Source organism: Tachyglossus aculeatus (genome assembly GCF_015852505.1).
Source record: "Tachyglossus aculeatus isolate mTacAcu1 chromosome 12 unlocalized genomic scaffold, mTacAcu1.pri SUPER_6_unloc_1, whole genome shotgun sequence".
NCBI lineage: Eukaryota > Metazoa > Chordata > Mammalia > Monotremata > Tachyglossidae > Tachyglossus > Tachyglossus aculeatus.
The window spans coordinates 11,280,121-11,304,519 of NW_024044828.1; the positions used below are offsets into that span (position 1 = coordinate 11,280,121).

Here is a 24,399-nt window from a genome sequence, read left to right on the forward strand (position 1 = left end):
AGAAATATAGCAGGCAAATCCATTAGAACTTCCGAGTTTCCTCCTCCGTAAAATAGGGATTAGCTACCCGCTGTTCTTCCTACTTAGACTGCAAGTCCCATGTGGGACAGGGACTGTGTCTGATTATCTTGTATCTATCCCAATGCTTGGCACACAGTAAGTGCTTAATGAAGACCATAATCATTATAAAGAAATAACCAGGCAGGATCACTCAGATCTAGGCATATGGTATAATTCAGAAAAAAACATTCATTTATTAATCAATTACATATAATGAGCTAAAATATTTATAAGCATCCACGTTTTATTTTTGCCAGCGTTTCATTTTCCATGTTGTGACTTTGAAGATGTAACACAATCATTCAAGAAAATGAACAGATGCCTGTCTGAGTTCTAACAGGCTCATAAATCATCTACTGTACAACAAACTGGTGTGCTTGTTATCACTAAAGTACAAAGACAACTTCTACAATGCAAGCTGTTCCATTAAAATCAAGGGAGCCTAACACTGTTACAATACTTCATAGATGTCCACAATTTCATTTTCACTTGCCCTCTATTTGGTTAAAGCACACAGCATCCAAATGCAGAGAACAAATCACCATAGAGGAGTAGTCTAGAGGCAACCGTAAAACTAATTCGGAGAAAAACACAAGATTCATTTCAACTTGGTACAGAAGAAAATGAGTTACCCAATTTAAGAGGCCTCAAGCCAAGAAGTTTGTTTCTTGATTAAATCTGGAAACACTTCATTTTCCCTGCCAGCTTATAGTGCTTTTCAACTGACTGTGGGTCATCTCCAGTCGGATGGCGTTAATCCAGGCAGATATTATCTGCGGTTCAGAGCAGGCAGAAACGGAACATGAGAAATGGAACTCATTTCAGAGAGGCTACATTAGAGATTCTATTTCAGCAGATTGATTTAGGGAAATCCACTGTCAGTGACTAACTTCAAACCTAAAAGGTCTTTCTCCGGAAATTGACAGAATGGTCAAAATTGGGGCTGGTAGGGAGATAAAAAGCCATACAAAGATATGGGAGGTAGAGTGGGGTTGGTGAATGAATCGAGCATTTCCCGACTGTTTTACTGGGGGAACTGTCTGGATCTATATGATGCAATCCATCACATGAATCTGCAACGTGTCAATGTCCGGCAGGATGTCTCCACACTTGGGGCAAGAATGTATTGGAATATTATTCTGCTGTTGCTGCTGCTGCCTCCAACTTCTCTCATCAGCACCTGAGAACACAGTATTAGAAAACAAGTTCTCTAATCTTGAACATCTTAGTTTATGGTTGGTTGACTGAAAATGTCTCCTTTGAGAGTGTCGGTGGAAGTACTATTTCCACTTTTGCTTGTTACTTTTAGTGGGCTACAAAAATCTCAAAATTTTTTCCTCACTGCCTGACTAATTGGGTGAAGATGGGATGGCCTCTCACTGCTGAGACACAAGAGAAGGAGATGTTGGGCACAGAAACAAATACCACTTGGGGATTTTGACCAAAGTCCTGAATTTGAAGGGGTGAATGCAGAACTCAGAGTCCTGGAAATGGGCAGGTCCAGTGGCCAGCTGAGGGTGGTGGTCTGATCCTGACCCTTGAGTGATCCAATCCTGGTCTCATCACCAGACTGAGGGATCAAGACCATCCTGATCCTCATACCAAGGGAATGAGACAGCTTTCAAAACTTGCTTTCTAAAGTTTTATTTTTTACAACGAATCCAAATTAGTCCTATCAGTGAAAGGGCACGGAGGGTGACCAGGCTCCAAATCACTCCTAATGAGAAGACCATTCAGCCCCACAGCACTTATGTAAATATCCATAATTTACTTCTACTTATGTCTGTTTCCCCCTCTATAATGGAAGCTCGCTGCGGGCACGGAACGAGTCTACCAACTCTGTTATACTGTAATTTCCCAGGCGCTTAGTACAATGCTCTACACACAGTAAATGCTCAATAGATATGATGGATGGATTGATTTACCTCTTTGTACGAGGTGAAGTTGCTGGTCCTGATCATTTGCAGTTCGGGCCCCATGACGACTCTGCATCTCCATCAAGGACTGTCTGAGGAGGTTGACAGGGAAGGCAATGAAAAAGAACTTAAGACACCCAATGGAAGTTTGACACAGAGCAACTGAATAACGCCATTCGACTGTGATAAGGTACAGGTTCAAGTTAAAGACAGACAAGGAGGCTTTCCTCTAGGACAAAGTTTAAGGTGCAGTTTGTTCAAATATCACAGTCCCCACAGCAGAGCAGATACTGTTAAATTTTCACTATACCTACTTGGCTACCCATTTAGAAAAATCCAAATGGACTTTGGTGGTAATAGTAGTAACCGTAGTTACAGTATTTATTAAGTGCTTACTCTGTTCAGAGCACTATAGTAAGCACTGGAAAAGAATATACAGATGGGAATTAGACATGTTCCCTGTCTCACATGGGACACTCAGAAATTTTCCCATAGCAGGTATCCTTCCCATCTTGGGAGACTGAAGTGCAGCAGCATCTAGGAGTGTGTATCCTACATGGGTTCCTTTCCTTCTTCTGGAAAAAGAGTGGAGAAGTAGGAAGAGACTTAGGAGACAGTAATAATAATTATGGTATTTGTTAAGCGCTTACTATGTGCCAGGCACTGTACTAAATGCTGGGGTGGATACAAGCAAATAGGGTTGGACACAGTCCTTGTCCCACATGGGCTTGCATTCTCAATCCCCATTTTACAGGTGAGGTAACTGGCACAGAGAAGTAAAGTGACTTGCCTAAGGTCACACAGCAGACAAATGGCAGAGCAGGATAACTGGTTCTACCCTCAGACTGTCCTGCTAGTGAGAAGGGGGAGGTAAGACTGATTGTATCTCATTTTCATGACTTTGTTTCCCACAAAGAAAGCTCTACTGGGCCCAACTTCGACACTCTAAAAATGTTAATCGCCACAGAATTCTTGTTCCTGCTTTCCTGAGAACAATGATTTCTCCTACCTCAGTCTAAATGTATGTCTCTCTGGCTCTTCTGTTCTTTCATGGGCTTACCCCACCTCTGTCCAAATGGAAGGGTCTCAGCTAAGTCTGTGTCCCCACACTTGTCTCACTGTGCTGTGTTTCTAGCCCAGGTAAATTCCCTGACAGTTCCAAGATGGGGACTGTGATCCTGCTTCCTAGATTTGGATAACAGGCTTGGGTTCTTCTGCCTATTATCAGAAGACAATGGGGAATACAGGAACCTACAAATGCAGAGGTGGGGGAGCTAGGGAAAAGGGAGAATAGTCAAATGCTCTTTCTCCTGGGAGAGAGGGTTATAACACTCTCAGAGGCAGTCAGGTAGCACTTATAGAAGGAAAGACTAGTCCAAAAGAACCCAGAAGAGCTCCAGAATTGTGGGAGAAGAGAAAACTCTGGATTTTAGAAGGGCAGAATACAATCAGTTCTGCCAGAATGTGGGTTTTCAACATGTGCTTAATCTAGGATGTGATGATGATGACAATAATAATAATAATACTGGCAGCCCCTTATCAACTTGACCCTGGACTCCCCACCACGGGGAGGATCAAAGTCAGGCCCAGCCCGCAGACTGCATTCCTTTCCCCTGAGGGACTTACCTGCCCCCATCTTCAAAGACATGGCTGTCTTTCAACAGGTATGTCAGCTGCAGGGCCAGCTGTTCCTTTTCCTCATGAATCTTTTCCCTGGCTGCTCTTTCAGCATGGAAGTCAGAACAATAAACCTCCATCTGTCCAATGGGAGAAAAAAAAAGTCAGAACACCAAAAGAAGACTCTAAAATATTGGAAAATCATAGTGGATAGAGCACACAGGAAGTCAGTGTGACTTTGGGCAAGTTGCCTAACTTCTTTGCCTCAGTTACCTCATCTGTAAAATGGGGAGTAAGACTGTGAGCCCCTTGTGGGACGTGGAGTATGTCCTACCTGATTAGCTTGTATCTACCCTGTGCCTGGGAAATACCAAGAGTCTAATCCCATAAAAAAAAATACCTGTTCTTTCTTCCCCCTTAGACTATGATGATTTTCATGCCTCTACATCAGCACTGAGTACAGGGCTTGACAAATAGTCTGTCCTTAACAAATACAACTGTTATTATGATTATTAGCAAATTTTCTTCCGGTCGGAGAGAGAGGGGCAAAGTTGGAGGTCTGAGGGATTTCCCCAAGTGGGCCGGGTACCTGAGCTCGCAGGACAGCCATGGTGTCCAGGTCTTCCTCCTGCCGGGCAATGGTCTGCTTCATCTCATCCATCTGGAGCTGCTTGGAAGCCAGGGCTTGCTCTGCCAAGTCCAGCTTCTCCTGGAGTTCCCTTACCACAGCCTGATCCACTTTCTCTGACTGGAAGAAGTTTTTGTTGCAGAGAGGGACTTGAGACACCTTTGAGAGTTTAAAACTGGATATTTTTAGAGCAACCAAAACTGAATAAGTGCTTTTGATCCCTCCCCTAACTTGCCAATTTTCTCATACCTCTGGCTGCAAAAAACTCCATAGCCTGTAAGCTCACTGAGGGCAGGGAATGTGTCTGTTTATTGTTATACTGTACTCTCCCAAGGGCTAGTACAATGTTCTGCACACTGTAGGTGCCAATTAATAAGATTGACTAACTAATCGAACATTTTCCCCAAGGGGATTGGATACCTTCAAAGGGGAAAAATATAAGAGAAACAAAAAATAAAACCACTCTTCCCTCAAAAAAAAAAATGATTTCCAGAGTCTGGATTTGGGGCCTGAGCAGGCCACCACTTTACAGTGGGCTATCTTGGCAATGTTCATAGAATGGAGTAGTTAGATATTAATGTAATGAAGGGGGCCAAGCATTTGATAAAAAGAAAGCAAAATATGGTGAAAAGTAGAAAAGAAAAACACACACACCAGAAAAAGAACATCAAAAGGACCCAATCTCATCCTTCAAATAAGCTCTCTGTATAATATCACTTCCCCACCCAGAATTAAACATATATCAAGGGATAGCATTTCAGGGACTTGAGTCTGTTATAAGCACATAGCAACTCAATGGTGTGGTCACTACAATTACAGTACGGATCCATTCATTCCTACTATGTACTACTGTACACATGATCTTCACAACACAGGGATTGTGTCAAACACACCAGGTCTGTATTTCTCTCCAAATACCTCTTTGCTTTTAAGTTCCTCAATTGCTTTCAGAGAATTATTGTGTTCAAGAAGAAGCTTGCTGTGTGCTGCCTGTAAGTTGGTAAATTTGGACCTGTTTCAGCAAACAGAAACATGACTGCAGATATGAAGAGACCCAGATTGATGTCAGTATTCTTTTTGATTTCGCCCTTTCCCCCCACCATTCCAGAAACCTGGAAGCACCTCTCCCAAGGACTATCCAGAACCTAGTGGCCTGGAACTCAGTTCCGGCCAAAGAAAAAGCCCCAGAATAGCTGTTCCAATATGAAAAACGTGTTGCCACGGTAGCAGCAGCAATCTGGGCTCCTCCCTGTGGTACACTAGTCTTGTGCCCCACCCCGTGCCCACATTCCCTCTCACCCCCACCCTCCTCCCAATCTGCAACACCCACTCGCTACCAATGGTTTTGATTTTACTTTCACCCCTGCCGTGGCACCACTCTGCAACCTGAGATGTGGGACTCAATTCTCATTCCACTCTTGCCTCTAAAAGAATGTCTTGGGTTCTTGCGATACAGTCTCAACTTCGGTCCCATCTGAGCTGCCCTCTGGGACTCCTTCAAGGGCAGAGTGCCCCAGAGACAAATTTACCCAAACCCTTCTCTCCCTCCAAATCTCACGCTCCTAGAGAAATGGCTCCCCCAACCCTCAGGCAATGTTTCCAGCTGGACCAGACCCACTTCTCATCTTCTGTTTTGGCTTGCTCCATTTTGATCTCCGATCGCATGCTCTCCACCTGCAGCTCCAGCTTCTTGTTGGCGTACACCAGTTCTTGCTTCTCATTCACCTCTAATGAGGTAGCCGAGTGTTTCCTTTCGAGGGCCTGACATCTGAAAATAGTACAGAATGCAGTTTTCCTCCTGAAATTGTGGGTCCTGTGTCGGACAGGGACTGTGTCCAACCTGATGATCTTGTATCTATCCCAGTGTTTAAAACAGAGCTTGACTCACAGCATGTTCATTCATTCATTCAATCGTATTTATTGAGCGCTTACTGTGTGCAGAGCACTGTACTAAGCGCTTGGGAAGTAAAATTGGCAACATACAGAGACGGTCCCTATCCAACAGCGGGCTCACAGTTTAGAAGGTGTAGTGTGTAGTGTAGGTAGTGTAGGTGTAGTGTAGTGAAGGTGTAGTGTGTAGAAGTGTGTAGTAAATGCCAGGATTAAAAATTATTATTATTATTACCATCCTTGTTCATTGAAATGAAAGATTTACATTTTAACATCAGTTCCAATGCATTGTTTACCATTTGGAATTGTATTAATGTGCTTTTGTATTAATGATGAAAAATGTGGTTAAGATATTGAGTGAAGGAACTCAGTTCCTCTCTCTCCCATTACCTGATTTACTGTAGTATTTTCCAACAACTTTCCCTTGCCCTAGGCCCAGGAAGTAGCAATTTTACATGCCCCGCTGCACTTTCAAATTGCATTTCCACTTTGGTCCTCTTTTCTCTTACTTTTCTTGAAGCCTCTTCTTCATCAACTCAGCTTCGCTTAGTTTGGCATGAGTCTCCTGGAGTTCTTTAAACAGGGTGGTCACCTGTTGGTTCAATACTTCCACTTCACTTCCGACCTGTTAAGCAGAAAATTCACACCCAAAAGATTACCACCAGGAAGCTAAAGATATATGACTACTTACCCTATAGCAATGAATGTTAAATCGGAATGATCACATCAGAATTTGCCATGTCCCCATTTAATTATTCTAATTGAGCCCACAATAACTTCCTGTCTACAAAAATTTCAGAATACTTTTGTTTTCTTATATTGAGTGAACGATTACGGCTGAAAATCTAATCATAACACAGTTAAAAGCTAATCATGGTGACAATCCAATCTTAGTATTTCAGAACTACATGGATTACAAAAGAAATTCCCAAGAATAAAAATGGACTGCACTTTTATTCTCGGTAATTCTCAAGTGGGGTTGGGTAAGCTCCTTGAGGGCAGGGCATGTGTCTACCAATTCCATTGCATTGTACTTTTCCAAATGAATAATACAGCACCAACTGCATAGTAGAGAGCACAGATTCACATTCAGTGAAAACTCAAATGCAATCTTCAACACAAAAGCCATGTTTTGCCAGAGCAATGCTGCTGACTCTGCCTAACAGAGGAGTTTAGATTCAGTTTCATTTCAGAAGAACACTGTGTCTCTCACTCACAGTGACACTCACAGACTCTGGGCTCTGCTTCTCCTCTTCCTCGTCTCCATGACTCCCCTCTGTCTGGGTCTCTTTCTCAGACTGAGCCAATGCTTTCTTTTCTACATCAGAGAGCCTAATAAATTCCAAAGGCAGAAGCGCTTTAGTTCTTAAAAACAACAGTTGCAAAAGCCCTGAAGTGAGCACCATCTGCTCTCAAGTGATATTACAAGCTCCTTGAAAGCAGGGATCGTGTCCACCTACACTACTTCACTATCCCAAATGCTTAGTACAGTGCTCTGCACTAAGTAAATGCTCAATAAACAGCCATGCTTGACTGATTGATATCTGCATTCATAGTTGCATGAGCCTATAATTTTACATATGACTGTGTTATGCTAACCCTTCCGCTTTCTCAAATATTTACATCCTGTGACTCCTCTTTCATACAATCAAACCAAAGGGATAAATTCTCAAAGTTTACTTTTCCAAGCTGAAAGCCAGTGCAAGGTATCAGTAAAAAGTCTTCCTTCCCATTCGGTCAGTCAACTGAGCACCACTAATTTTTCTACTAAACCATCTGAAATGGTAATGGAAACTCACTGGCATTATCAGTCAACTGATTGTGCAGTAGAGCATTTACAACAAATATAATGACTGCATTCTAAATGAGGGCATTCAAATGTTATTTCACCTGATGCAATATTCATTGCCGGGCATCATACTGCTCTTGCTGACACATTCAGCTTCAAGTGAAATGAAAACAAAAAACAGTTTTGGACAAACTGGACTCTATTAACTCTATCCTGGACCTTTTCATTCTAAATGTCCACAGGGTTTTACATTCTAAGAGTCTGCAATACTTTCCCTTGTGAAAATATATGAGTCCTCCAAATACTCTCAATATAATTTTGGCAAATTGAATACCTATCTCTGGCTGCCTGAAGGGCAGCTTCCAGCCTCTCCACCTTCTGATTTCCTTCCTTGAGGCAGAGCAGAAGTTGACTCACAGTTAGTTCTTCACGTTCTGAGAAACTCTTTGCTGCATTCACAGTTTTGCTCCTATGGAGAGAAAACAAATTGCTTTAAACTGAGGCAGATATCAAGAACTTAAAAGGTTCCTTTGGAAGTGGGAATTACTGGGCCCCAAGATACACGAGAGCTCTGATGTAAGCTCGTTGTGGGCAGGGAAGACGTCTACTAACTCTGTTACACTGTACTCTCCCAAGTGCCTAGTACGGTGTTCTGCACCCAGTAAATGCTCAATAATTATGATTGATTCATTCATTCAATTGTATTTATTGAGCGCTTACTGTGTGCAGAGCACTGTACTAAGCGCTTGGGAAGTACCAGTTGGCAACATATAGAGACGGTCCCTACCCAACAGTGGGCTCACAGTCTAGAAGGGGGAGACAGAGAACAAAACATATTAACAAAGTAAAATAGACTAAACATGTACAAATAAAATAAATAGAGTAACAAATACGTACAAACATATATACATATATACAGGTGCTGTGGGGAGGGGAAGGAGGTAAGGTGGGGGGATGGGGAGGGGGAGGAGGGGAAGAGGAAGTAGGGGGCTCAGTCTAGGAAGGCCTCCTGGAGGAGGAGATTGATTGAGGAGATTGATTGAGATTCATTCATTCAATTGTATTTATTAAGTGCTTACTGTGTGCAGAGCACTGTACTAAGATCTGTCCTATGACTCTTTCTTAGCCCACGTCATCTCTGAAGAACCAAAAGAGCCCACTGTCTGCTTCCTTCTTGACACTGCAAGTCTCAGGGGCTGGGTAGGGATGGGAAGGGGGTAGGGAGGTGGGAGAGAAGGGGAGGGTAATCAGAAAGAGCCCTGCTGGGCATGGAAAGCTGTGCTGAGCTCAGGATGGGGTGGCCCAGATCTTCCTTCTCCTCCCAACATATGCATGCAAAGCATTGCACATACACAATTCTGTTCTCTCTGGTTCAAATGGAATGAGGACGGAGGAAGGTGGAAGTGGTTGATAGAAGGTGCTATCTGATGGGACAAAGAGGCTTTCTATGCATTTTCCTCTAAAGGTATATACATGGGACACCAATTTCTTTACTCAAAAAGCTTCACACCCAAACACGTTTCCTGGATACACTTAAGCCACAAAAACCACTTAGCATGTTAAGTTGAAATCAAACTTTTTTCTTGATTTCCTACATGGGCTTTCATCTCCTGAACTAGTGAAAACAAAAGGTCTTGCCAGGACCGGTACTGCCAAGTGGAGTGAAGGGCTGAGGTTGGAGGGAACGGGAATGGGGATAGGAATGGATAAGGATAGGTAGTCAGTCTCTGCAGGTAAACTGAACCTTGGAGTTTAATGTAGGAGGAAATCAATAAATATGCCTGGGACTATTAATGACAATTTCAAAGTCCAGTTGTTTTCGTATTTCCACTTCTATTTGGAAAGGAGATTTAGGGATACAGAGATGCAGGGGAATGAATAAAATACTCCTACTACTAATAATAATATTAATAATGATAATAATATTTGTTAAGCACTTACTATGTGCTAAGTACTGGGGTAGATAAAATCAGATCAGATACGGTCCCTGATCCACATGGGGCTAGCAGCCTAAGGGGAAGGAAGAATAGGAATGATGATGAGGAAGCTGAGGTACAGAGAAGTTAAGTAACTTGCCCAAGGTCACACAGCAGACAAATGTTGTTATAAAGTAACTGTTACTTCCTTTGTTTAGTCTTTGAGGGAGTATTTAATTCCAGGAGAAATAATATTCTCATATCAACTACATTTGCGCATTTCTTTCTACTTTACTTGCCTACCCCTTTCCCTTTCAAATGCTTTGAGAGCATATGGAGTGATGAACCTACTCGGTCTTTTCAAGAATCAACTGAATATACAAGATATCACGGTCTCGGCAGAGTTCCTGCCAGCTGATACAAAGCACACCCCAAATAACCCGTATATACCCACCTGGAGTAAACCAGAAAATCTTAGCTAAACCTCGAGAACTTTTCTAGCTCTGACTTGATTTAGGAGAAAAGAACTGCCCTTATATCAAGAGGGTATATTGGCAGAGGGGAACCGACTTGGGGTGAGAGTTGCAAAGGAATGCGTTTTCCTTCCAGAATCTAACCCCAGACTCTCTTTGACCTCTGTGGAGAGCCCAGCTCTCCCACACAACTCCTTGCAGCAGGTCTAAGATGGCTCCTTTTCTATCATCTGAGCCTGGGTAGGGATTGTCTGTATTTCTTGCCAAATTGTACTTTACAAGCACTTAGTACAGTGCTCTACACACAGTAAGCGCTCAATAAATACGATTGAATAAATGAACGAATGAATGACTGCAAGTTTGTGAGAACTTGCAACTTTCGGTTTTTAAACACTGGATGGACGTCAAGGCAAGGATGGGTCTCCCTGAGGTAGTTTCAAGAAAGGGCTCTTGCTCCACATACGTGTCAAAGTTGTCCGCTGGTCTTGGCTGGGAACCATTCATGGCTGCTTTCAAATCCCTGGTCTCGTCTCCTTCCTGAAGAATTACAGCGTTTTAGTCAAGGCAGCTTGGCTTTATCTATAACCCACTCTTTTCCCTGTTTTGCAGGTAGACTGAAAGTTTGCCAAAAATTGCCCCCCCCCCCCGCAAAAAAAAAATATGTGTATCTGGAAAACATAGTCCTCGCAGATGAAAGGGGAATAAAAGAGAGAAATTTCCTGTCCTCCGTTTCCAAATCACAAAAATATTTCCTTGGGCAAATTTATGGTTTGCTTCCTGAGAGGAGTTCTTGAGCTCAGGGACAAGGTAACAGCTAATTAGTTGGGGAAATTTTTTCTGGTATTTGTCATGAGCTTACTATGTGTCAAACAAAAATTAATTAGGTCGGACTCAGTCCCTGTCCCACAAGCGGCTCACAGTCTAAGTAGAAGGGAGAACTGACATTGAATCCCCATTTTACAGTTGAGGGAACTGAGGCACAAAGAAGTGAAGTGACGTGCCCAAGGATATACAGCAAGCAGTTGGCAGAGTCGGGATTAAAACCCGGGGGCTCTGAGTCCCAGGCTTGTGCTCTTTCAACTAGGCCATGCTGTTTCTCCAGCCTCTATCCAAGACCACTAGGGAACAACCACATAGGTTGTTGCAGCTCCGCCATTTTCGGCTCAGTGCCACCCTTTGCTCCCTCTTGCTTGCCTACATCCTGGACAGAGGAATACTCAATCACCTCAACCCCTCCTACCTCAGCTCGCTACTCTCTCATTACAACCCAACCCAAACACTTCGCTCTTCTAATGCCAACCTACTCACTCACCTTGATCTTATCCATCTCGCTGTCGACCTGTGCCCACATCCTGCCTCTGGCCTGAAACACCCTCTCTCTTCATATCTGACAGATAATTACTCTCCCACCTTCAAAGCCTTACTGAAGGCGCATCTCCTCCAAGAGTCCTTCCCTAAGCCCTCCTTTCCTCTTCTCCCACTCCCTTTTGCAACACCCCGAATTGCTCTCTTCTTCATCCCCTCTTCCCAACCCCACAGGACTTATGTACATATCTTTAATTAATTTATTTATATTAATGTCTGTCTCCCTCTCCAGACAGTAAGTTCGGCTGTGTGCAGCGAATGTGTCTGCTATGTTGTTACATTGTACTCTCCCAAGTGCTTAGTACAGCACTCTGCAAATGGTAAGCACTCGGTAAATACGACTGACTGACTGAGGGGACTCGGGAGCTATAAGCGGCTGCAGACAGAGAGAGGAGCGGCTCATTGCTTTCCCTAGGCATAATGGATGAGCTGCTACCTGCCTCTGAGCACGCAGTCTGTTGGATACCTTCTGAGTGGTCTGAGGCAGGACAAGTAGGGGCAGCGGAAGATGACTCCACAGGTTGACAGAAAGTAAATTTACACCCCGAAGTGTGAGAAGCTCTTTTGAAAAGGATTAACAAGGCAGACATAAATTTTTTCCATTGCATTAGACCTTTCACATGCTTAGGCCATCTCTTTTCCAACTCCTGAGATTGAGCAAGAAAATGGTTCCTCCCTGGCTCAAGTTCCCTTCTTCACGGATGATTGTTATTCACGGCACGGAGCAGGGAAGGGGGTGATCAGTTTGAAGGAGGGAAAAATTCCATCAGCATCAAGTGCTCAGCTGGGCAGGTTTTGTGAATTTATCAGTTCCTTTGAAGCACTCAAATCTCTCTGACAATAGAGATAAGCTGTTTCAGTTCTTACAGGCATTGCCCAGAGAATGCACACCTGCAAAGATGCCATTTGCAATTTTGGTAATCTACAAAATCCCTTGATTTGTGCTGCCATTAGCACAGCTGAGGTTGGAGGTTGGTGGCTTAGCCATGTGATGGTTGTTTTTCCAAGTCACTTCCTTTTAGAAACTCTTGAGGTTAGGATACGATAAACAAACTGTAAATAATAAAGTTACATTTTGGAAACTGAATGAACCCTCTAACCCCTGGCCCAACTTTCTTTCCCAATCTTCCAAAACAGCTAATATTTTAAACTACTACAGTACTGCTGATCTCCCTCAAAGACACACGAATGGATGCTTTATGTCTTTGGGAAATAAATCACTGAGGGGGATTCCTAGCTTTTCTGGACTCCCAAATTGAATGGATATAGATGCCAAAGTGGCCAACATCCTGGGCATTTTTCATCAACCCCATCCAATCACATTTCACCCCACAGAGAAAGTTCCACTCCAACAAGAAATTTCTCAATAAATAGTGTTTCTCTTGCACTTCTACCATCCAGGCCCATCAACATGGGATTAACATCCCTTCCTCAGGTTTGAAAGATGGCACCACCATCAGAACCTACCGCCATTCTAATTTCCACGAAGGAGTCCTCAGAGCTGCTTGTGCAGTTCATTTTGAGCTGCAATTCTGATATGATGCCAAGCAGATCTGCCTTCTCTGCCTGAAGTCGAGCCAGTTGTATTTTCAGATGCTCCACTTCCTGTTCTGTGTCTTTCCCGGGATTCTTGGAGTCACCTACAGGGTCCTGGAAATTTGAAAACAAAACAGAGGAAAACAACCAAGCCTGTTATGCCTCTCATCCAACAAACTTACATTATAGCTTCCCTCTCTTCCTAATCAATGATTTTTATTTACTTTACTGTGTGCAAAGCACTGTACTAAGCCCTTGGGAGAGTACAGTACAACAGAGTGGTAGACAAAATCCCTGCCCATGAGGAGTTTACAGATTAGAGAGGGAGACAGACACTAAATAAATTATAGATGGGTATGTACATAAGTGTTGTGGGGATGGGATAAAAATCAAAGTGCTTAAGGGTTGCTGCCTCAAATGCAAAGGTGACATAGAAGGGAAGGCAAATATGGAATGTGAGGATTTAGGAAAGACTTCTTGGAGGAGACGTGGTTTTAGATATGAGTCCTCACATTTGGAAATCGTGCTTTGAGCTTAACCATATATTTTCTGGAACGCCACCCAAAATGGCCACTTCCCCATAACCATTCCATTAATTTGAATCACCCTAAAACCAATAAGAAAAGGCTTTCTTTCTAATAGGGGCCAGATGAATAATCCCTAGCTCTCATTGGAGGTGGAAATTTCATCCATGAAGTGGCCCCCAAACCCAGATTTCCTTAAAGCAGAGGAAGAATAGAAGCAGTCATTTCAGCCTTCCAATCCAAAACCTGCTTGTCTTGCCTGGTTAGATGTTGATATCTGCACATTTTGACATCAGGGGTTATAACAAAAATCAGAGTAATACCACCTCCGGCACCAAGAAATTCCCATACGGTAAACCGACTGGTGGTTGCAAAACTTGGAAGTGGATATTGTACAGTACTCTGGACATAGCAGGTTATCAATAAAGCTGATTGACTGATTGGTGTGTTTTACATGGTAGATTTTTTTCCAAGTGAGGTGCTGTTAAGATCCAGGAGAACACAGGAGGCTTAAGACTTAGATCTTGGTACCTTGGGCCCAAAAAGTGAAGCTGATCACAGGTAAGAGGAAAAAAAAATCAAGATACACACACAACATTCACAGTGTTTTTAGCCATTGAACTAAGCCCATGAAACAGTCACACCAATCAAGTCCTGTTTCCTGGGATTATCTCTTTCAAAAAATTAATACAGTACATAAGATACTAGTTTCTACAGTGAATCTACCTCAAAAATACAGTTTATTCTGTCTGGTTTTTGTTTGGGAAAAGGACAAAGTTTGCAAATATAAAAGCAGGAGGTTTTTACTTCTGTCGATAATTTTCCCCTCCAGTCTTAGAATCCAGCCCTAAAAGACCTCTTCCTCTAATTACTGGAATGACGACAGAGCTACATCAATAGCTCTCCCAGCGAAACAAGCTGTAAGTAGAATGAAGCTAAGGTTGAAAAGCTGTTGCCTGAAATTCAGGAACACTGAAGTAGCGAAGCATTCTTCATCCTTTCTGAACTCCCCAGACAATGACTGCAGAGGATGACAATAAAAGCCTAACAGTGGCTATCAAGAGGGAGGGGGCAAGGAAGATATACAGTCCCTATATCTGATACAGCCTCACATTGTCCATTTCCAGCTGCTTTCTCCACGGCTGCCAAGGTCCCACAGCCAGTCTCTGTAATAACAGCCAACTGTCTAATCTCAGATCACCCCAAATTATAAACTAGGTTTCTCTCTATCCCCTGAAAGGGGAAGGCGATTTCCTATTTCTTGTATGACAAGCTCCCAGAGAGATTTTTAATTCAGGACCGAAAAAAAGACTATTAACCCTGAGTACAGATCCCAGTTCTATTGGAACTGGGGTTTATGACAGTTGCAAAAGGGAAGATGTATGAGTTGAGATACTGGAAGTTTGATTTGCTTTAGAAAAAGAGGCCAAACCGGATGTGGACAGGAGAGATGAAGAAATATTGGATAAGAAACCATTTCAAACAGTGCCTTTCAAAAGCAGGAATGAGGGTAGAAGCTAGGAGCGCATGGATGTATCAGGTTGGGAGAAAAGTTAGGAAAATAATGACAATGACCACATTAATGTGCCAGTGTTTCCTCTTTACTCCCTTACCTTGGTCCTGAATCCGGTTTGCAAATAAATCATGCCAGTCTGCCTGGAAAACACTATGCCAATGCCAAGTCCCAACTCCCCCGCAACTGCCTAAACAGACCAACTGTTTCTAGAACCTTCCCCCTCTGACCATAATTCCCTTTGCCTCAGCAGATCAGAGCCAACTGTCAGGTCATTCCTCACAACCAAAACCAAGTCGTCTCCTCTCCCCTACCGCCTCACCCCAAACAATACATTCTGCTGTATTTCCTGGGTGAAACCCAGACTTCACAGACTGATGCTTGGGACACAGTACGTACAGCCGATGGGAGAGTGGTCCTATAAGAGCAGCTGGGTTTTGACCCCCTAATTACTTCCTTCTTTTTTTTTTCTGAGGGTGGGGGCAAGGGGTCCACACCTTGTTATGGGTTTGGAAACATCAGTTCCATCCCTTATTTCGGGCAGAATCCTGACCGAGTAAATCAACCATTCAGTATATCTGTGATAAGTTGCCACGCACCTTGGCGCTGCACTAAAAACTTGGAAGAGCACAACAGTAGAAAGAATACAAGGAACCCTTACCTACGCAGAAGACATTACAATACAAACAATAGCAGGGCTTCATCCCTGAGAGGGTGACTAATGTAGTGGAGAATCAGGAAGAGAGTAACCAGCAGAGATGTGTGGCTTAGGACTAGGAATTGTATGCCACTTACAGAGAGGAGCAATGTGGATATGAATGATCATCGCTTTGCCCCAAGGAGCCAGCATCTAAAGGAGGTGGGGGAATTGATGTGGAAGAACTAATCTAGAACATCAGTGCCTCCTAAGAGGAATGCATACTGTTTTGCCCACATTATCTTGGCTCAGAGAAAGATGATGATGATGATAATAACTGTATTTGTTAAATACTATGTGACAAGCACTGTACTAAGCACTGGGGGAGATACAAGATAACCCATTGGATGCAATCCCTGTCCCAAATTGGGGTCACAGTCGAAGGAGGGAGGACAGGTATTGAACCCCCATCTTAAGGATGAGGAAACTGAGGTACTGAGAAGTTATGTGACTTGGCTAAGGTCACAGAGCGAGCAACTAGAGGAGCTGGATTAGAACTCAGATCCTCTGTCTTACAAGCCTGGGTTCTTTCCACTAGGCCGGGCTACTTATCTCTGATATATTAAGCTTTGGGCAATATGAAAATTTCCATTCACTAGTATTCCAAAGACACTGCTTTCAAATCTCTTATCAAAGGAAAATTATTTTAAAAGAAAATAAAAAGAACAAAACCCAAAGTCCGCAGTTCTCAACCATATCCATATACCTGTAAGGTGAGATTGAATTCAAAGCACCCCATTTTGCGTACCTCCATAAATCCTTTTTTTTCCCCTTTCACACCATCAAGTTCTTGCTTCAGTTTTTCGTTCTCATTGCTCAAGGCCAACAAACGCTCTTTAGCTTCTTTGAACTTTGACTCAAAAAACTGGCGTTCTTCCTTCTGTTTCTCTCTCCAGGCTGACAGCTCTTCAAACCGTCCTTTCATAGCTTGATTATTCAGCTTCATGGTTTCTGGGGAAGGTTCAGAGAAAGGACATTGGTATATGCAAAGAGCAGGGAAATGAGCCTTTTGGCAGGTTGACGGGGCAGGGTCTCCAATTAAAATCCCCCTTGAAAGAACTTTCCGACCTAGTTCCGAACCCAAAGAGTCAGGGTTCCACATGGGCCCTATAAATGAGGAGGAAAATTACGGCTATGATGTCCAGTGTTAGCTTCTTTTTTTTTAATGGCATTTGTTAAGTGCTTACCATGCGTCCAAAACTGCTCTAAGTGCTGAGGTGGGTACAAATTAATTAGGCCAGACACAGACTCTGTCCTACACAGGGTTCACAGTTTAGGAGGGGGAACAGGTATTTAATCCCCATTTTCCAGCTGAGGAAACTGAAGCACAGAGAAGTTAAGTAAACTTGCCCAAGGTCACAGAGCAAAAAATCGGTTGAGCTGGGATTAGAACTCAGGTCCTTTGACTCCCAGGTGTGTGCTCTTTCCACTAGGCCATGCTGCTGCAATACAATCTATTAATCAGTGATATTCATTGAGTAATTACTCTGAGCATGGCACTGAACTGCACATTTGGGAGAGTACAAAAGATTCAGAAGCTACGATCTCTGCCCTCAATGAGTGGACAATATTGTTAAGGAGGAAGACACTAAAATAAATTCAATCCATTTCTGGGGCTGGTCTGGTGGTGCTTAACTGACACTTTAACATCAAAAATCCAGTAACAACTACTGATCAGGTTTCATTACACCCAATCATCAAATAAGTCATGTGATGCCAAATTTTCTACCAACTAATGGCTACAGAAGTAGTGTAGCCTAGTGGAAAGAGTGTAAGTTTGGGAGCCAGAGGACCTGGGCTCTAATCTTGGCTCTGCCACTTGTCTGCTGTATGATTACGGGTAAATCACTTCTCTTCTCTGTGCCTCAGTTTATGATCTGTAAAATGGAGATTAAACACCTGTTCTCCCTCCCCCTCAGATTGTGAGGACCACGTGGGACAGGCACTGGTTCTGACCTGATTATCTAGTATCTACCTGTGCTTAGTCCAGTACTTGGGACACAAAGTAAGCACTTAAATATCACAATTACTATTAATTATTATTTAACCAACTCCAACCCCAGGGCCATTATGGAGTTGTTTTACGTGAGGCTTTTATGTGGGGTTCTGCTTTGCAACAGGTCAGGTACACTAGCTAAAGCCCAGCACTTTAAAGAAAGTCACCCTTTCCCGTAATAAACTACATGAAAATGAAAGTTAACTCACTGCACTAGTACAATACTGGGTTTCATCAGATTCCTGATGCTCACTGCTATTGGTCAGATGATCACCAAGGGCCTTGTGACTCACTATGAGCCTAGTGCACACAATGTTACTGCTGATACACTTTTAACTATTTAAAGGTTTGATGATATTGAAAAGGCAATGTCAACTGCCTTTTTTCTTCAATAGCTTATGTAATATTCTTTATTGCCAAGATCTGTTACTCTGTGCCTTCAGTCAATTTAGAAGCTTTCTCTAAACAAAGTTTAAAGCTACTTTCCTTCAAAGCAAATTCAGTTTTTTACAAAATAGGGGCCTGAGGGACAGGGAGCATATCTAATTCTCATCTGTGTAATCTTTCCCAGTAGAGTGCTCTGTGAGCAAGTAAGCGTTTGTGCTCGTTATGGGCAGGCTACTTGCCGACCAACACTGTTATACTGTACAAGTGCTTAGTACAGTGCTCTGCACACAGTAAGCACTCAATAAATATGAGTGATTGATTGATTAAGAAATACTATTACTACAGCTACTACTATTACTCTAATTTGTCTCTAATTTCCTGAGACAAAGCCAGTATATTTTTCTGGAATCCAACCTGTGTTTGCGTGTGTGAAAGAGAGGCCTTTTCCAAAGTCACACTCCATGGAAAACACAGATCTAGCTGATTCCAGTGGATTACACTCTAGATCTTTCTTTCCCCCAAAGAAGATCCTGACATAGGGACTGGATCTTTGCTCAAGGGCTCCTATGCTACCTCTAGAATTGACATTAGCAGGTTCGGTCATGGGTCCTCCCCAAACGCTCATTCTGTCCTTTCACGGGTCCAGGGAGGTGGTGAGTTTGATTGCTCTTGTGAAGGAATGATGGGGGGAGAAGGTACATGACAGACGATCCCAAGAGATTACACTACAGAAAGCTACTTGGAAACATGAGAAATATGACAGGAGCAGAAGTGAAGGATCATACTCTTTCACCTTTTAGTTGGTGGTTCTCAGTAAGAAGCTCCTTCATCTGCTGCAACATTTCTTCTGGAGTGAAGGTTTCCAGGTTCGGGTGAACCAAATTATGAGGTCCGTTTCCTGTGATGGGCTTAGGACATTCCCCATTTTCAGCAGGATGGCTCAATGGCTGGCTGGACATTGTAGCAGTTCCTGTGAAAGGAATAGAACTATGTATTATTTCTTTCAATATAATATGCCCCACCTCAAATCCTCCAAATCAGAGTTTTTAAATAGCAATTCTGCTGCTTTGGGTCCAGTATTTACCACATTACCTTTCTTCAAGGGTCCACTAAATCCTAAAGGCTTCACAAGGTGACATCATTAGAAAAAAAATTGATAACATTTCATTTGACAGAATACAGAGCTGTAGATATTTCACTATTTTAGTTCACTTACTACACCTGTCACAAATTGATAGGGTAATTGTCCAATTAATTACGTGCTTGCCAATCATTACTTAGAGCTTTTATTAATTTTCAGAATACCTCTGCTACATTCTCTCTCTCTCTCGTGAGTAGAAGACAAGAAAAGCACCAAAAATAAAGTACAACCACATTTGCAGTCACAGGAAGCTAGTAGGTCATGCAGAAAGTAGTACATCTGTCCTTAGAACTTCAGAAATGAAGCATTACTCATAGCAAGATTTTATTCTGAGTGCAAATATGGCTTAACAATAATAATAATAATAATGGTAGTATATGTTAAGCATTTACTATGTGTAATGCAATGTTCTAAGCCCTGGGGAGGATACAAGATTATAAGGTTGTCCCACGTGGGGCTCACAGTCTTCATCCCCATTTTACAGATGAGGTAATTGAGGCCCAGAGAAGTCAAGTGACTTGCCCAAGGCCACACAGTTGACAAGCGGCAGAGCCAGGATTAGAACCCACGACCTCTGACTCCCAAGCCTTGGCTCTTTCCACTGAGCCACGCTGCTTCTCAAGATTCATGCTTAGGGACAAGATTCATTACGAACGATGTATGTTCCTTAATTTGAAGTGGGATATACTCCATTTCCTAGCCATTCACTCAATTATTTATTATTTGAGGATACTGTGGGGAAACATGGAAATCACATCATTAAATGACACCACAGCTCAGTCTTTATGTCTTTCGAATAGAAAAACAGCAGAGTTCTCCTAACTACTTGTAGCTTATTGATAGACTGTAAAGGGATGCATAGTGTTACTATAAATGTGAACAGTGTGCCAAATAAAAGTAAGCAAATAGAAGCCTTACATGAGGGGAAAAAAGGTGCCATCATTAATGCCGAAAAGACATCTTCTTGGATTGATGTCTACTGAGCATCAAATCAAATTTCCAAGGCTCATTACAGCTATCTGGTTGGACTGATATCCTGCCCGAAAGCTAGGTCAATTATGTGTGCAATAAATGGAATAAAAATACCTACAAATGAGTTAGTCTAGTGGTCTAGTGGAAAGAGCACAGACTTGTGTTCTAATCCCAGCTCTGCCATTTGCTTGGCCAAATCATTTAGCTCCTCTGTGCTTCAGTTTGGTCATCTGTAAAATGAGGATGAAACACCTCTTCTTCCTTCTCCTCAGACTGTGAGCTCCATGTGGGGCAGGGACTGTGTCAGGTCTTACGGACTTGAATTTATGCCAGCGCTTAGTACAGTGCTTGGCACATAGTAAGAAGTGCTTAACAAATACCACAATTATTATTTTACATATCCTTATCAATCATATTTATCCAGTGCTTACTGTGTGCAGAGCACTGTATGAAGCACTTGGGAGAGTACAAGATAGCAGAGTTGGTAGACACATGCCCTGCCCACAGTGAGCTTTAAGTCTAGAGGGGGAGACAGACATTAATATAAAGAAATAAATTACAGATGTGTACTCATGCACATTAGTAATGTTGGGCTAAAAGAAGGGTGAATAAAGAGTGCAGAAAGGAGAGGGGATAAGGGCTTAGTCAGGGAAGGCCTCTAGGAGGAGATGTTCTTTTAATATATTTTGAAAGTGGTGGTGAGGGATGGTCTGTCAGATATTAAGTGGGAGGGCATTCGAGACCAGAAGCAGGACGTAAGTTAGAAGTTGACGGCAAGATAGGCGAGACTGAGGTACAGTGAGTAGGTTGGCATTAGAGGAGCAAAGTGTGTGGGTTGGGTTGTAGTAAGAAATCAGAGAGGTAAGGTAGGAGGGGGCAAGGTGATTGCAAGCTTTAAAGGCTATAGAAAAGAAAAGCGTTTTTGTTTGATGTGGAGGTAAATGGGCAACCACTGTAGGTTCTTAAGGAGCAGTGGGGAAACAAGGACTGAATGGTTTTCTAGAAAAAGAGTCTGGGCAGCAGGGTGAAGTATGGAATGGGGAGAGAGAAAGCAGGGAGGTCAGCAAGAAGGCTGATGTAGTAATCAAGGTGAGATACACAAGCGCTTTGATTAACGTGGCAGCAGTTTAGATGGAAAGGAAAGGGTGGATACCCTACTATTATACTCTATACTATATACCTTTACTCTGCTATTTCCCCTGTTATTCTTTCTATTGCCCATCTCCCGCTAGAGATTGTAAGCTCCTTGTGGGCAGTGAACGCTCTACTATTATATTCTATATTATATACCTTTACTCTGCTATTTCCCCTGTTATTCTCCATCTCCCACTGGACACTGTAAGCTCCTTGTGGGCAGGGGACATGACTACTGTTATTCTTTTTATTGCCCATCTCCCGCTAGACATTGTAAGCTCCTTGTGGGCAGTGAACGCTCTACTATTATATTCTATATTATATACCTTTACTCTGCTATTTCCCCTGTTATTCTCCATCTCCCACTGGACACTGTAAGCTCCTTGTGGGCAGGGGACATGACTACTGTTATTCTTTTTATTGCCCATCTCCTGCTAGACATTGTAAGCTCCTTGTGGGCAGTGAACGCTCTACTATTATATTCTATATTATATACCTTTACTCTGCTATTTCCCCTGTTATTCTCCATCTCCCACTGGACACTGTACGCTCCTTGTGGGCAGGGGACATGACTACCCACTCTATTGTACTGTACTTTTCCAAGCACTCAGTACGGAGCTCTGCACACAGCAAGTACTCCAGAGAAACCACTGGTTTTATTTATACCGCCCCAACTGGTTTAAAAAACCGCTTAAATAAAGCATCATTCACATGCAATATAATAATTCACAATCAATACTATCCAAAATTTGATGAATATACCGCTAATTAGCAGACACGCTCCCTGCCCATAACAAGCTCACTAAGGTGTCTGGATTTACAGAACTTTAAGGCAAAACACGGGGAGCATAAGAAGCACCACGAAGCTGAAAAAGGCAAGAAGGGCGTTTGCTTCCAGGCCGTGTTGAGCACTTTCAGCGTCTGTTTGTTTTCTCCGGGGCGGTGACCGCTGGGGAAAGGCTCCGGGGGTGGAGCTGGGCTTTATGACTTGCAGCTCCATTCTTTCCCCCTAAAGACCCTTGAATGCCAAGCGCGGTACAAGGTGCCTTCCCAGACTGAGCCCCTTCCTTCCTCTCCCCCTCGTCCCCCTCTCCATCCCCCCCATCTTACCTCCTTCCCTTCCCCACAGCACCTATATATATGTTTGTACATATTTATTACTCTATTTATTTATTTATTTTATTTGTACATATCTATTCTATTTATTTTATTTTGTTAGTATGTTTGGCTTTGTTCTCTGTCTCCCCCTTTTAGACTGTGAGCCCACTGTTGGGAAGGGACTGTCTCTGTATGTTGCCAATTTGTACTTCCCAAGCGCTTAGCACAGTGCTCTGCACATAGTAAGCACTCAATAAATACGATTGATGATGATGATGATGATGATGATGAAGGTGCTCCTGCCGGGGGGCAGCCGGGTCCCCGAGCCCTTTCCCGAGGGCAGCGAGCTGAGATCGGCCCGAGTGTCGAGCAAGTGACCCAGGGCCCCAGGCTCCTTTTTTCATTCAATTGTATTTATTGAGCGCTTACTGTTTGCGGGTCACTGTACTAAGCGCTTGGGAAGTACAAGTCGGCAACCTAGAGAGACGGTCCCTACCCAACAACGGGCTCACAGTCTAGAAGGGGGAGACGGACAACAAAACCAAACATGTAGACAGGTGTCAAAACCGTCAGAATAAATAGAATTATAGCTATAATAGATAATAAATAGAATTATAGCTATGCGAGGAGCAGCGTGGCTCATTGGAAAGGGCACGGGCATTGGAGTCAGAGGTCATGGGTTCAAATCCCAACTCCGCCAATTGTTAGCTGTGTGACTTTGGGCAAGTCACTTCACTTCTCTGTGCCTCAGTTCCCTCATTTGTAAAATGGGGCTTAATACTGTGAGCCCCCCATTGGGACAACCTGATCACCCTGTAACCTCCCAGCGATTAGAACAGTGCTTTGCACATAGTAAGCGCTTAATAAATGCCATCATTATTATTATCACGTAACTTCTCTGTGCCTCGGTTACCTCACCTGTAAAATGGGGATGAAGACTATGAGCCCCCCGTGGGGCAACCTGATCACCTTGTAACCTCCCCAGAGCTCAGAACAGTGCTTGGCACATAGTAGGCACTTAATAAATGCCATCATTATTATTATCACGTAACTTCTCTGTGCCTCGGTTACCGCATCTGTAAAATGGGGATGAAGACTGTGTGCCCCCCCGTGGGCCAACCTGATCACCTTGTAACCTCCCAGCGATTAGAACAGTGCTTCGCACATAGTAAGCGCTTAATAAATGTCATCATTATGATTATCACAACTTCTCTGTGCCTCAGTTCCCTCATCTGTAAAATGGGGCTTAATACTGTAAGCCCCCCGTGGGGCAACCTGATCACCTTGTAACCTCCCAGCGATTAGAACAGTGCTTTGCACATAGTAAGTGCTTAATAAATGCCATCATTATTATTATCACAACTTCTCTGTGCCTCAGTTCCCTCATCTGTAAAATGGGGGTGAAGACTATGAGCCCCCCGTGGGACAACCTGATCACCTTGTAACCTCCCCTGAGCTTAGAACAGTGCTTGGCACATAGTAAGCGCTTAATAAATGCCATCATTATTATTATCACGTAACTTCTCTGTGCCTCGGTTACCGCATCTGTAAAATGGGGATGAAGACTATGAGCCCCCCGTGGGGCAACCTGATCACCTTGTAACCTCCCAGCGATTAGAACAGTGCTTCGCACATAGTAAGCGCTTAATAAATGTCATCATTATGATTATCACAACTTCTCTGTGCCTCAGTTCCCTCATCTGTAAAATGGGGCTTAATACTGTAAGCCCCCCGTGGGGCAACTTGA

General features: G+C 43.1%; 1 protein-coding gene across 5 annotated transcripts in view; it reads right to left on the reverse strand.

Annotated features, from left to right (window-relative positions):
• Positions 1–218: 218 nt before the first annotated feature.
• The window catches only part of OPTN (optineurin), a 28,297-nt gene continuing 4,116 nt past the window's right edge, over positions 219–24,399 (reverse strand). For 3 of the 5 annotated variants that reach the window (XM_038741315.1, XM_038741316.1, XM_038741314.1), the window contains exons 2-14: positions 19,101–19,277; positions 16,673–16,875; positions 13,122–13,304; positions 10,753–10,826; positions 8,235–8,369; positions 7,329–7,443; positions 6,621–6,736; positions 5,840–5,989; positions 5,140–5,233; positions 4,183–4,341; positions 3,603–3,733; positions 1,986–2,068; positions 219–1,240 (exon numbers count right to left, since the gene is read on the reverse strand). In XM_038741315.1, coding sequence (XP_038597243.1) covers positions 1,107–1,240; positions 1,986–2,068; positions 3,603–3,733; positions 4,183–4,341; positions 5,140–5,233; positions 5,840–5,989; positions 6,621–6,736; positions 7,329–7,443; positions 8,235–8,369; positions 10,753–10,826; positions 13,122–13,304; positions 16,673–16,875; positions 19,101–19,266 — 1,743 coding nt within the window. In that variant the 5' untranslated portion in view covers positions 19,267–19,277 and the 3' untranslated portion in view covers positions 219–1,106. The remainder of the gene's footprint in view (positions 1,241–1,985; positions 2,069–3,602; positions 3,734–4,182; positions 4,342–5,139; positions 5,234–5,839; positions 5,990–6,620; positions 6,737–7,328; positions 7,444–8,234; positions 8,370–10,752; positions 10,827–13,121; positions 13,305–16,672; positions 16,876–19,100; positions 19,278–24,399) is intronic. The other 2 variants (XM_038741317.1, XM_038741318.1) reach the window with 2 other exon arrangements.